Source organism: Chelonoidis abingdonii, chromosome 2 (assembly GCF_003597395.2).
Source record: "Chelonoidis abingdonii isolate Lonesome George chromosome 2, CheloAbing_2.0, whole genome shotgun sequence".
In the NCBI taxonomy this organism is placed as follows: Eukaryota; Metazoa; Chordata; order Testudines; family Testudinidae; genus Chelonoidis; species Chelonoidis abingdonii.
In genome coordinates this window covers 1,742,168-1,756,152 of record NC_133770.1, presented here as the reverse complement: position 1 = coordinate 1,756,152, position 13,985 = coordinate 1,742,168, and the positions used below count along the sequence as shown (strand labels likewise).

Below are 13,985 nucleotides of genomic sequence, written 5' to 3'. Positions count from 1 at the left end.
GGACTGTGTTATAGCCACTTCTGGCTCCACCCGTGTGTTTCTGTCCAATGCACTCCCCTGGGGACGGGGCCTGGGCAGCTATCTGTGTTTTATACAGCACCCGGCTCTTAACAATAGCACTAATTACAACTTAGCAGAGACAACGAACAGCTCCCAGGTTCATTCATCCACCTCTTCATATCCTACGGGTGCCCTTGAGGTCAATTCCTCAAGTGTCACAGAGCCCCAGAAGTAAGGGGACAATTGAGAGGAAGAGACCTGTCAGGCCCCATCTCGGCCACATCCCAAGGGGCCATGCAAGGTCTGGCACAGTTTGTACGTCTCACTCTCCCCCTGGTAGCCGAGCACCTGCCCTGAACAGTAAATGCAAACACTGCTTTTCCCCAGCCCGGCCAGTTGCCACCAACACAAAGTTGTTGTTTTACAAATATACAAAAGATGAGGGTGCGGCTGCATTTATGGGGCCTTGTTGGCCCTCAGAGGCTGGGTTGGGCTCCTGGGAGATGAGCTCTCACCCCATGGCCTGCGGGAGGCCTACTGGGGGATGGGGTGATGGAAGAGATCACGTCAGTTCTTCCTCTTCACTTTCCATTGAAGGGAGCCCTGCACTCCCAGCGACGCACCCCATCTCCTCCCAGTGCAGGGGTGATGCAGTCTGTGGCTCTCTCTGGGATGGAGAGGGCACCATGCAGGTGGAGTTACTGCAGTTTGGAAGATATAATACAAGGTGATCAGTTGCCACAAGACATTTTTAAAGGGCCGTTGGCCAGTGCAGTGTTCGAAGAATCCACTCTGTGGCCACTCTTTCGAGACAGCATATCACAGCCGGGCCCTGCTAGTCACACCCCGTTCTAGTTTTGACTAGCGAGGGCAGGTAGCTATGAAGGGCGAAGTTGCAGGCTATGTTTGCTGAGTGCAGGGTTATGGCAATGACCTGTGGAAATGTATTTTAAGACTATCTACAGCATCCGTGTGATTCAGTCTAGAAGCTCCCAATCTGTTGGGGTACAAGACCCATCCAGCCCCAGTTCAGGGCCTGGCCGTCCCAGGAGCCAGCTGCCAGGCTGGCCCAAGGCCAAGGGTTTCGATGTTGAAATGCACTCAGAGCAATCCTGATTTCCTTGGTCTGGTCCTGCTCTGATAAATGACTTACTGTGTCAGCCGCTGCTATCAACAACCCCCAGCTAATAGCAGTCGCAGCAATTGGCAAGTCAATCCCAGCATCCTCCCATTCTACACAAGCCACTTCCTGGGCCGCATCCTTCCCCTTGAATTTAACGGCCCAGAATTAGGCTGGCCCAGCTGCAAGTCCCACTTCATCCGCACTGTCAATGCTGCAGCACCATTTCTAGTTCCTGTGACCGTCTAGCCAAACTCCAGGGGCTGCTCCCTTCTCTGCGTGTTGTGATTTCTCTCGTCTTCTCCTGGTGCATCTACCAGCCCTTCTGGGCACAGACCTCGCCTTGCCCTGCCCAGCGCTGAGGCCACTTATGGCACTGTGGAAATCACGAGGGAGCTAGCGGATTTCCCCTGGGTCCCAGGCAGCCAGAGCCAGGAGTTTGACTGGTAGGTGGAAGACAGACCCTGTTAGAGTTTGTGGCTGGGGTAACCTCACTCCTACGGCTTCCAGCTCACAGGAACTAGTCAGACGGGGAAGCAGGGAGGGGCCTTGGCCTTGCATTGCACTGTGGGCTACAGGCCTGTTCTAAGTGCTGCAGCTGCATCTGTCCTTGATTTGGGGTGTCCCTTGAAATGAAACACTCCAGGAAGGCCCCCGGCGACGGCTTGAGGAAACTCTCACCAGCTCTCCCCCAACACGCTGCAGCAGGAACCAAAGTGGTTTGCAGAGTGGAAGGGCTGGAGAGCTGCTGAATCCCACCGTAACCAGGCAGTGTCAGGATGCTGCAATGGGGCACAGCAGTGTGATAGCATCGGCCACCTCCATTTTACAGCCCTGCCACAAAAACCCTCCCGCCCAGCAGCACTGCCACAATCCTGCCATCCCTGCACGCTGGGGAGCCCTGGGCCTCCCCCCACCAGCACGGCGGGGTAGGGAGGTGATGCCAGTGAATTGCAGCAACCTGGAGGATGCTGGGCCTGGGCTGCCACTGGAACCGTTACACCTGAAGACGACGCTGTGCGGCTCGAAAGCTGCTCCCTCATCAATTGAAGCTATTACCTCCTCCCCCACCCCCCGTCCCTCTAATGCTGTGAGGCCAGCACTGCACACACCTGAGTTCAACAGCCCTCGGCGGCACGTTCCCAGGGCTGCGCTGCCTAACGGGCGGGCCTCTGAGAGGAACATGCCAAACTACAGGGATTTGGGGGGGGCTGTTTTTATTTGTATTACGGTAGCATGTACAGACCCCAGCTGCAGTCAGGGACCCCTGGGGCTAGGTGCTGCACAACTCCACAGTCAGTGACAGCCCCTGCTCCAACGGGCTTACGGTCTAAATAGGCAAAGGCTGGACAGGAAACTGAGGCACAACGTGGGGGGAGGCGGGGTGACTCAGCAGGTGAGTGGCAGAACCCAGACTAGACCTGGGGTCTCCTGATTCGCCCTCCCCACTGGATCACACCGCAGAATGCTGGGTGGCTTCAGGCTCCGGGGCTGATTCGTGCCAGTGGGTGGCTTGTGTTAGCCTATGCAAGGAGATGGACGAGGCTGCAGGGCAGCCCTAACCACAGCCAGGCTCAGGCCGAGGCTCCTGCTGGGTGACTGCTGAGCTCCTGGCCGAGCCACGCTCCAGGGAGGGGGAGTTTGGACATTCAAGCCGGGTTGCTCCAGGGGTGTAGGGTAGGAACTCAGCCCATTTGCAAGGCCATATTCACTGCACAATCTACCCACACTAATTCCTCATCATACTGTCTGGGTGACAGGCTGGTGGGGTATCCCCTCCCTGCAAGCTACTGCCCCTACCACACATGCTCTGCTTCCTCCTCCAGCTCTGCTGCCTTCCAGCCAGCCACTCCTGCTGCATGGGGCTTCTGGCCAGCCGAGCCTGGTGTCCTGTGGGTGCCTGCTTCCCCAGACCAGGAACAAGCGCTACCCCAATAGCACAAGTCAGAGAAGATGCTATCAAGGGTGCACGTAAGGAGGAACTTGCTGTGTCCTGTAAGGCAATAAGGAAGGTCTTTCCCCATGTGTTGGGGGGAAATAAGGGAAAATAAACAGATAGGACTGAAATACCCTCAGGGCTTGCCTGGCTCCCAGGCCTGCCCACCCGCACACTGAATAGCACCTTACGCTTCAAGTGACCCACTGGGCCTGATCGGGGAGTAAGGTCCTACACACAGCGACCAAGGGCTCCAGCTGCCCCACGGGACGGTGCTAGAGCAGAACCTAGGTTGAAATTAATGATGACACTTCTGGAGACACTGCCTTCCCCCCTTCCCTGCAGCGCTGCTTTGCAAAGACAGGATACGCAAACCGTTTGGGCGGGAAGGACGATCCTGTAAAAACAGCTGATATGAGATCACTTGGCCCATATGAAATATTTAACTGCTTTCTCTATAGTCTAGAGCAGCAGTTCTCAGCCAGGGGTACAAGAACACCTGGGGGATTCAGAGCTCTTCCGGGGGTACGTCAGCTCAGCTAGAGATTTGCCTAGTTTTACAACAGGCTACATAAAAAGCATCAGCGACGTCAGTACAAACTAAAATTTCATACAATGACTTGTTTATACTGCTCTATACACTATACACTGAAACGTAAGTACAATATTTATATTCCAATTGATTTATTTTATAATTATGTAGTGAAAATGAGACAGTCAGCAATGTTTCAGTAACAGTGTGGCTGGGACACTTGTATTTTTGTCTGATTTTGTGAGCAGGTAGTTTTTAGAGTGGGGTGACACTTGGGGGTGCACCAGACAAATCAGACTCCTGCCAGGGGGGCAGTCCTCTGGAATGGTTGAGCCACTGGTCTAACACAGTGGTTCTTCAACCTCTTTACCCCTGTGGGCTGTACATAGACTATCAGGGTTAGAAGCAACCTCAGGAGGTATCTAGGCCAACCCCCTGCTCAAAGCAAGACCAATCCCCAGATTTTTGCCCCAGATCCCTAAGGGGCCCCCTCAAGGATTGAACTCACAACCCTGGGTTTAGCAGGCCAATGCTCAAACCACTGAGCTATCTCTCCCCCATACACAGCGCTCTGTGTTATGTGGGCCACATCCACGCAATCGACGTACCATCTCTCTGGCCAGGAGGATGGCACAGCAGCCCGTGAGTTCAGAACCACTGGTCTACAGCAAATCTAAGGAATATACAGCCTAGCACCACAGCAAAACAATCGCTGCAGCAGAGGCAACCCTGTGGTTTTGAAAAATCATTAACAGGAGAGATCTTAAGCCTGGATGTGAGAACGCGCCATCCCAGAGCAGGGAGGTCGGGAGCTTCAGAACAGCTCAGAAATGGGGTACTGGGCACTTTGGAAAATGTGTCCCCTTGTTTCGGTGCTGCATGCTTTTGGAAATGTGACCCCAGTGACGGGTGCTGAGCATGTGAAAAATCCAACCCCAAGGAAGGACAAACACAACAGGTGCTTCCTTACCAGCCAGGAGAGAGAGACACAGCCGACAGCTGCTAGCTGGGAAAAGGGCACCTTACAGCTCAGGTGAGTTTGAATTGCCAGCTCCAGAAAGGCTTGCTGGGAACAAAGCTTCTATAACAGGGCTACCTGGAGCTAGGGGAAGTTAACAGGAGCCGAAGCAGGGGACAGGAGACTTGCTTTGGTGGTGAAATAATGCAAATGAAGCACTAATTGCCCAAAGAGGAAAGAAGAGTGAGCCGACAACTCCTGCCTTGTCGATATTGCCTCTGTGCCTAGTAACACAACAGAACTAGGGTTTGGGAGGGGAAGGGGGGATTCCACTCCAGTACTGGAAACACAAGCAATGAGCAGCACCGCGGTCCCAGAACAAACGGTGCCAAACCAAAGAGGGAGTTTGTTTCGTTTCTAACCTTTTATTAGCTTCTAGATTAGAAAAAAGAATGAAAATATAAACACACGTGGACCTCGCTCGACGGCAATCGAAGGGCGTCTCTGGAGAAATTCTTACACATCCAGGCCCAGTGACGAGAGACCCTAGGCCACAGTAATAATCATACTTAATCTTCCAGCCACGTGCTCGACAGCGCCTGCCTTCCAAGCACCGTTCAAACAGCTGGTGACTAACGACCCTCACAACACCCCCGTAAGGTAGGTGCTGGAAGCATTATTATCCCCATTTTACAGATGGAGCAACTGAGACCAAGAGATTCAGTCAGAGTCAGGATTAGAGCTCAGGAGCCCTGGATCCCAGGCGTTCCCAAAGGCTAGGCCAGCAGTTCTCAAACTATGGGGCGGGCCCCCCAAGGGAGGCGCAAGCTGTGGCTGACAGCGCCCGCTGGTCGGGGCTTGTGCAGAAGGGCCCTGCATGCCCGGGAGCTGCCCTCCGCCCCACCCTTCGCTCCGGGCGCCCGGCCAGCACCCATCGCCCTCTGCTCTGCTTTCAAAGCTGGGTGCCCACCGCCCTCCACTCCACCATCAGAGCCAGGCACCCGGCCAGTGCCTGCCACCCTCCGCCCCGCCTTCAGAGCTGGGCGCCCGCCGCCACCCTCCGCCCTCTGCTCTGCCGTCAGAGCCGGGTGACGGGCCCACACCCGCCACCCTTCATCCCACCTTTGGAGCTGGGTAGTGATATATGTACTGGGGGGGGGGGTACAGGGAAGGGGGAAAGTGCGTAAACAACAACAGACACAAAGAACGGGGCCCACTCAAATAAGTTTGAGAAGCACTGCTCTAGGCTACAAACCTTGCAGCACAATTACTCTATTATCACAATAAGAATAGTCAGAGGGGAAGATTTTTCCATAAGAATTGTAAATACCATCAGTGGGCCCTGTCCTGACCCGTGCTGGAGCCAAGGGGAATTTTCCCGTTTGACACCAGAAAGCCCAGGATTGGGGCCCAATAACCAATGGCAGAAGAGTAATTTCACATAAAAATACATTTGCAAAATGTCCACCACACACACCGATTAATTTGCCATCTATCGCTAGGACTGTCATGCAGAGAGGTCAGTGAAGAATTCTGTCCAAACAGCCCAAAAGGACGTTACAAATAAATGAATTAATAGGCAACAAAATAACAATATTAGTAAAGAACTAGCCACCCCCTTTCTAAATCTGGCAGGTCCAGATGAACAGCCCCTGCCTGGTTTATCGCCACCCAACCTCTCTTCAACCCCCGAGTCACAGATGAGATTCTAGCAGCCAAAACTCCTTAGCGGTGGCAGTATCTGCAAAGAGGAGCTTCACCCCTTGCTGACTCATCCTCGGTTGAGCTGAGTTAATAACTTTGAAAGCATCTGTGGGGTATCCTGAGCTGGGATCAGAGGAAAGTCCTTTCACAAGGGAGATGGGAACAAGCTGCTTCCTAGCAAATTCTCTGAGAGACATTACTATTGGACCCTGGATCTCAGCACCAGCTAGAAAAGAAGGGTCCTGAAAATACGATTTAGTGTGGAGTGAAATTCACCCTGTACAAAGGAGCCTGTGACAGGGCAGCTGCCCCTCACTGGCTGGCAAAGGGTTAATAGCAGCCCTTGAAGGGGCTATGCAGAACCCAGCCAACCAGAGGAAGGCTTAGAAGCAGCCAATCAGGGCCAAGCTGGGTCCTATAAGAAGGGCTGCAGGGCAGCAAGGAGCTCAGTCCCTCCATGGACCTTGCAGGAGGCAGATGGCCTGGCTGCCCCACAGAGAGAAGTACCTGGGACAGAGCAGTGCTGGGCAGGCTCAGGGGAGCAAGCGACGCTCCAGCCTAGCTGGCTGCCGGACTGAGGGCTTGACACGAGGCCGAGGCGGGGCTGGGGCTATGGGGAAGTGGCCCAGGAAAAGCAGGTAGCAGCACAGGGGAAGGAGAGGCTGTGAGCGGCTGCCAGTTATCGGGTCCCTGGGTTGGAGATGGCCAGCCAAAGGATGGCAGTTTGCCCCTGAGCGATGGGCTGGACTAGGGGCTGCAGTTCACCCGGAAGGTGGGGGGGACAACGGAGTTGGGGCACATCCACAGGACCATGCCCTGAAGAGGACGCCGCAATCCAGGAGCGACGCGGGTACCCACAGACAGCAGAGATGGCGGAGAAGCAGTGACGGAGAGTGAGACACCACAAGAGAGCACCCTGCTGATGGACAGAGCGAATTCCCAGAGCAACCAGCAGGAGGCACCGCGGGTGGTGAGCACAACCTGTTAGAGCCAGACAAGGCTGGACACCTCTTAAGCCCTATAGAAGTCCCCCTTGTTCTCCTTTCCCCCACGTGGGATTTTGATCTCCTGGACCAACGCACCAATCGTCCCTTTGGCTGCCATTTTCCCCCAGTCACTCACTTAGCCCAAACCAACGCCCTTCACGCCATGTCTGTAAGTCAAAAGTTGATGTGAAATGGCTGGATCATGAAATGTTCACATAACGCCTGCCCCCCGGGATCCTTTGGAGGTGGGGGAAGACTCTGGGACTCTGTCTCCACATCCCATCCCCTCCTACTTGTTGTGGTTCTCGGTCAGTTATTCATCCGTAACCTCTGGTAGACCAACCCTACGGACAGTCCGTTTTCTCAAGCTCTCCAACCCAGAGCACGTCTCAGCCACGGTGCAAAAAGAGCAGCACAGGCTGGAGCAGGGAGAGCCAGGGTGTCTTCGTTCCCGCTCCCAGAAGGCATCTGGGGCAGGGAGCAGCAGCAGCAGAAGGCAGAGCCTAGACTGCTTTTTCTGACAAAATCAGCGGGTGGAGGAAAAGCGCTAGATAAGACACACTTGGTTGTGGGTAAAGCACTTGACAGAGCATCTCATCAGAACATATTGTCCCAGCTGACTCAGCGTCAGCAGAGACCATCCCATGGCCTGAACGCTGGCTGAAGAAGTGTTAGCCAAGAGTTACAACAACAGGCCAAAGTACGGAGCAGGTGCTCAGAGGGTGCCACGGCTGTGTTATGCCATTTCTTCACAAATCACCTAGCAGAGGCAGTAACTGCATGTTATCAGCATATGCCCTGCAAAGAGTCAGTAGGAAGGAAAGAATCCAGGAAGCAGGAAACACTGATAGGGACCTGGGGGAAGACAGTGGACAGCAGGAAATCAGACAGGAGCTTCCAGTCCAACATGGCAGCTGAAAAGCCAAGACACAGAGGCTTGGGATGAAAATCCCCATCTCTCTGCCCTGGGATAACCCCACCGGAGACGGTGGCCTGTTCAGGGCTCCTGAGGAGCCCCGGAAAGATACCGATGCCCATTCAGAGAAGCCACAAAGTGATCTGGGGGCACGAGGGACTGACTGGTGAGGAATGAGCGAAAGAGACAGTAAAAGCAGCAAAGAATCCCGTGGCACCTTACAGACTAACAGACGTTTGGAGAATGAGCTTTCGTGGGTGAATACCCACTTTGTCAGGTACATCCAGCTTCGCTGAGCAGTGACCTCACAGACCCCATAACAATCTGGGGAAAACATGGGGGGGCCCACAGGAGAGAGAGTTTTACAGTAGTTCAAGGTGAGGATAACTGGACAAAATCAAGGATTAAAGCTGAATGTCAGGAAAAACTTGCTACCCGAGAGATGTTTCAGGCTGTGGGACCATCTCCTCAGAGTTTGGGACAAGGACAGAGCTCTGGAGGGAAGAGGCGTGCACCAGCGGGGAGAAGTACGAGAAAACTTATTAGTTCTTTTCCAAATCTAACGATGAGGATTCTAGGAGAACGACAAATTTTACTTTAAAATGACCCTTTTCCTAACTACAAACTAACAACTAAACCCACGTCCCTTTTGTACAAGACGAGAAGTAGTTAGCGTCTATTGGACGTGCACAGAGCTCACCAGGCAGCGAGGGAAGGCCCATCGCTGGAGACGGTTAACGCTAGGCTGGATGTATTCCTAGAAAATACAGAGTAGAGACCGACCCTGCACTGGCTAGGAATGGGCAAAATGACCAATCGGTCTTTTCCAGCTGTAACTATTCTCCGTCGCTGGAGGGTTTTAAGAGCCAGTTGGACAAACACCTGTCAGGGACGTCTAGACCAGGGGTAGGCAACCTATGGCACACGTGCCGAAGGCAGCACGTGTGCTGCCTTTCAGTGGCACTCACACTGCTCGGGTCCTGACCACCAGTCCGGGGGGCTCTGCATTTTAATTTAATTTTAAATGAAGCTTCTTCAACATTTTAAAACCCTTATTTGCTTTACACACAACAATAGTTTAGTTATATATTATAAACTTATAGAAAGAGACTTTCTAAAAACGTTGCAATGTATGACTGGCACGCGAAACCTTAGAGTGAATAAACAAAGACTCAGCACACCACTTCTGAAAGGTTGCCAACCCCCGGTCTAGATAATACTTAGCCCTGCCGTGAGTGCAGGGGATTGGACGAGGCGACCTCTCGAGGTCCCTCCCACCCTACAACTCTGTGATTCTCTGTAAGATCTCTAGGTGGTCTCCGTGAAATGGTCACCTCTCAGGACAGAGATCAGGCCATACTTCGTTGCGAAGCCCAGTGCACACTCCTGGTGGGTAAATAGAGTCAGTACAGAAAGTAAACAGCACTACAGTAATTATGGCTCCAGGGCACTGCACCTGGAGTTCTCAAGTCCACACTCAATTGAGATTTTCTTTTATTTCCCAGACTGTCACTGGCCCGGCTGGAACAGGTGCTGTCCATCATGTCTGTCCAGTAGTTCCACGGAGGAGCTGCTGGCATAAGCCATAACTACAGCGCAATAGCAAAGTCTCGCCCACCCCCCAAGTACCCACAGGGCCTGACCTAAACACCACCACACAGCACAGCATTCCACACCCTGAGAAACCTTCGCCAGAACTATCACAATGAGCACAACGCTCCATGTTTGCGCCACACAGGAACCGGACAGGAGAGTCCTGCCAGCACCGACCTCTTGTTTCAGTAGTAAGATGAAGATCCCACATTGGTTAACCCAGGCCGTGACATTTCCAATGCCCTCCAAGCGCTGCTCCATAAACCACAGGTCCTTTCCCAGAAATCTCCCAGCCCTCGTGTCAAACGTTCTCTCTAGCACCTCTGGGGGTTATTTCTAACCCAGCAAATGGAATTAGTACAATAGCTTTGGCATCCTTCAGGGTAAGACTCGAGCCTTTGCATTTGAATTCAAGCTGCGTTGTGTAGGGAATGTGCAGTTGTGTTTTCTTTAGGGATGCACAGCTGGTTCGTCAGCGCAGGCCATCAGGCTGAGAGCTCCTTGTGGCAGGGAGCCTGTTATTTCATCAGCACACTGTACAGTACCATGGCATGTCCAAACCCTAAATTACAGTATTGTTCCTCCTTTGCTCCTGCTCAGGGGATGTAGCATTTCTGTAACTCCCTCCTTATGTACATTGCGTTAAGGCTTCCAGAGGCACTTCGCTTGGGGCACCGACAGTAGGAGCGGGTGCATCTGGAGGAAGGGGTTGAACGACTCCCCGTCTCCATAGCAGGACAAGAGTCTCTCCTCCGTGTGGACGGCCTGGTGCACCGTCAGCTCCTTCTTGTGGCTGAAGATCTTCCCGCACTCGGTGCAGGGGTAGACCCGCTCCACTGTGTGGGTGAGGTGGTGCGTCCGCAGGTTGCCCTTGTATTTGAAGCTCTTGCCGCACTCCACGCAGGTGAAGGGCCGCTCCCCCGTGTGGATCCGCTTGTGCTTCATCAGCGTGGTCTTCAGGTTGAAGGTCTTGCCGCACTCAGCGCACACGAAAGGGCGCTCCCCGGTGTGGATGCGCTGGTGGGTGATGAGGGTGCCCTTGCGATTGAAGCTCTTGCCACACTCGGTGCAGGTGAAGGGCTTCTCCCCGGTGTGGATGCGCTGGTGCTTGATCAGCTCCCCGTTGTGGCTGAAGCACTTGCCGCAGTCGGCGCAAGCGAAGGGCCGCTCCCCAGTGTGGATGCGCTGGTGCCGGGTCAGATCCCCATTGCGGCTGAAGCTCTTGCCGCACTCGGAGCAGCCGAACGGCCGGTCCCCGATGTGGATCTTCTGGTGCAGAATGAAGGTCTTCTTGGCACAGAAGCCCTTGCCACACTCGGCGCAGACAAAGGGGCGCTCCCCGCGGTGGATCTTCTGGTGGGTGATGAAGTTGGCCTTGCGGTTGAAGCACTTACCGCACTCGGTGCAGGAGAAGGGCTTCTCCCCGGTGTGGATGCGCTGGTGCAGGATGAAGGTCTGCTTGGAGCAGAAGCTCTTCCCGCACACGTTGCATTCGAACGGCTTCTCGCCTGTGTGGATGCGCTGGTGCCGCATCAGGTCGCCTTTCTGGCTGAAGCTCTTGCCACACTCAGTGCAGGTGAAGGGCTTCTCGCCCGTGTGCACCCGCAGGTGCGTGATGAGGTTTCCCCGGTGCTGGAAGCTCTTCCCGCACTCGGTGCACGTGAACGGTCGCTCGGCAGCGTGGGCTCGTGGGCGCTTCACTGGCTCGGTGCTGGTGGCCACGGCCCCCCCACAGTCAGAGGCCGAAAGGGATTTCTGGCTGGGGTTGCTTGTCAGGGTCGTTGGCACCTTTCCCTTGGGCTCAGGGTTTGTCTGCAGCCCCTCCGGAGCCACCACATTTCTCTGGAGCGCCGTGATGTTTCCCGGAGTGTGTTGCACTTTCCAGTGATTAATGCTGGGTTCTGTCCTGAGCAAGCCCGAGGAAGCAGCCTCTAAGCCTCTCATCAGCAAAGCCCTGTTTGGTTTCACATCCTCCGGCTCTTCTCCAGGGTGCTCCCGCTCGCTGGCACCCCTGCTCCCATTGCCTGCTGGGGAAAAGAGAGAGGCCAGAGGTTATTCCGTGTGCCGGGGACAGGGGAATTTCCAGTGTTCATCGCAGAATGCAGCTAAGTGCCAGGAGCCGAGACGCTCGGTGGCACACCCGTTTGCCTTGCACCCTCTGGGCTCTAATGCCCTGCACCCTCTGAGCTTGCTAACCGACAAAGCAGCTGCTCCCAGGCACTGCTTACCAGTGGAAGGTCCCATGGGTGCCAGGCAGCATTCCCACTAGCGGGAATTTCCAGCGAGCGGCACTGACTATCAATGGCAGGTGGGCACCTCGTTCCCATTTGTACCTTGGAAAATCAACCTTCGGCCCGTGCTGGGTTGGGTCACAGCCACATGTCGTCACTTCCCACAGCTAAGAGAACGTGACCATGGGACAAGTATCAGAGGGGTAGCCGTGTTAGTCTGTGGCACCTTAAAGACTGACAGACATTTTGGAGCATAAGCTTTCGTGGGTGAAAGCTCATGCTCCAAAATGTTTGTTAGTCTATAAGGTGCCACAGGATTCTTTGCCACCATGGGACAGAGGTGGCAACAGGCAATTTTCTTATTAGTCTTAGGCCATGTCTGCACTTACCCGCTTACAGCGGCACCGCACTGATAGAACTGTGAGTTTGCTTGCAGGGCCGCGCGACAGCGACTGGGGTGAGGGGGGAGCTCGCGGGGCCACGTGACACCCACGGGGGGAGCTCACGGGGCTCTGTTACAGCAACAAGAGAGCTCGCAGGGCCGTGTGATGCCCATGGGGGGAGCTCGTGAGGCCGCATGACGCCCATGGGGCGGGAGCTCGCGGGGCCGTGTTACAGCGATGAGAGAGCTCGCAGGGCCACGCAGCACCCACGGGGGAGAGCTCCCCTGTCAACATCATAAAACCAGCTCACGGAGCGGTGGTAGCAGGAGAGCGTCTCCACTCACCATGGCACTATGCAAACTAGCGCTTAAGCCGGCGACACTTATGTCACTCGGGGGGGGTGTACACAGCCAGGGCCGGCTTCCACAACCCCGCTGGGTCAGCGTCGCAGCCGAAGAGGTGCACGCAGCCAGGGACGGCTTCCCCTCAACCCACTGGAGCACCATTGCAGCTGAAGAGGTGCACGCAGGCAGGGCCGGCTGCCCCCACCCCCCCTGGGTCAGCATCGTGGCCGAAGCGGTGCACACAGGCAGAGGCCCTCAGGTAATTTTCACAAGGTCTCTCTTGTCACGAGTCAGACAGCACTCAGCAGGCACAGACCAGTCCCGGGCCCGGGCGCATCCCTCCCAGCTGCAGACGGCCAGTGGGGAGACCTGCCTCCTGCCTTGAGGGGGCAGTTCAGGCCTCCTGACAGCACTGCAGTGGGCAATCTCTTTAACGTGAGCGCCCCCAGGAAACTGGGGCTTAGCCTCCAGCCTGCCTGCAGTGGGACAGTCTCTCACTCACGAGGGCAGGGAGATTTGCAGTTCTGGGCTCCACTGCACCCAGTGGCTATGCAGGGTCCATGTGCCAGGAGACGGCACAACACAGCGAGCCTGGCTCGCCAATTTCATACAGGGCCCCCTTGAGTTTCCAGCTCTTCCCGTCCCCGGACCTGCTCCGGGGATCCACACGGCTCACCTGGGCTGGGGTAGCCGGGAATTCTGCCTTCGCTCAGGCCCTGGGGATAGCCAATGGCCGACTCATCATCTGGCTCCACTTTCACGATAATCTCTGGGTTTGCGTCACCTGTTCAAAGGAAAGAAAAACCCTCACCCACTGTTTCCTGTGGTCACTCGGGCTGGGGAGGGAGAACCTGCGAAATAGCTTTAAATTGGCTTTTGACTGCCCCTGGGAACACTGGCTGGAGTGTGTCTGTCTGTGTGTGAAAGACACAGCAAGAGACCTCAGAGCTTCTGTCCCTGCCTGTGAATATACCCCCAGGGCCCCATCCTGGCCTCCTCCCACTTACTACAGTCTGCCCCAAGTCCCCCCACGTCCCCCAGGCCGCAGGGTGCTCCAGCTTCTGGCGACTCCTGTAGGCAAACCAGAACGTCAGACACTGGAGCCGGGTGTGCCAGGAGCTGGCTACAGCAGGGGGGCCACCTTGAGAAATCTACAGGTGGGTCCCTGAGTTCTTCCCCTCACACCTGCCCCCGATGACCGTCCCAGTGGATCCCAGCACCACTCACAGAAGGGGTCGTTGGGACCGTCTCCTTCACCGTAATGCTGGGCACACTCGCCATA

The 13,985-nt window shown here is 55.2% G+C and overlaps 1 protein-coding gene across 1 annotated transcript in view; it reads right to left on the bottom strand.

Annotated features, from left to right (window-relative positions):
• Positions 1-4,951: 4,951 nt before the first annotated feature.
• Positions 4,952-13,985, bottom strand: part of LOC116818202 (uncharacterized) — a 42,280-nt gene continuing 33,246 nt past the window's right edge. Inside the window, exons 7-9 of the mRNA XM_075063417.1 lie at positions 13,931-13,984; positions 13,380-13,487; positions 4,952-11,772 (exon numbers count right to left, since the gene is read on the bottom strand). Of these exons, the coding sequence (XP_074919518.1) occupies positions 10,388-11,772; positions 13,380-13,487; positions 13,931-13,984 (1,547 nt within the window). The 3' untranslated portion in view covers positions 4,952-10,387. The remainder of the gene's footprint in view (positions 11,773-13,379; positions 13,488-13,930; position 13,985) is intronic.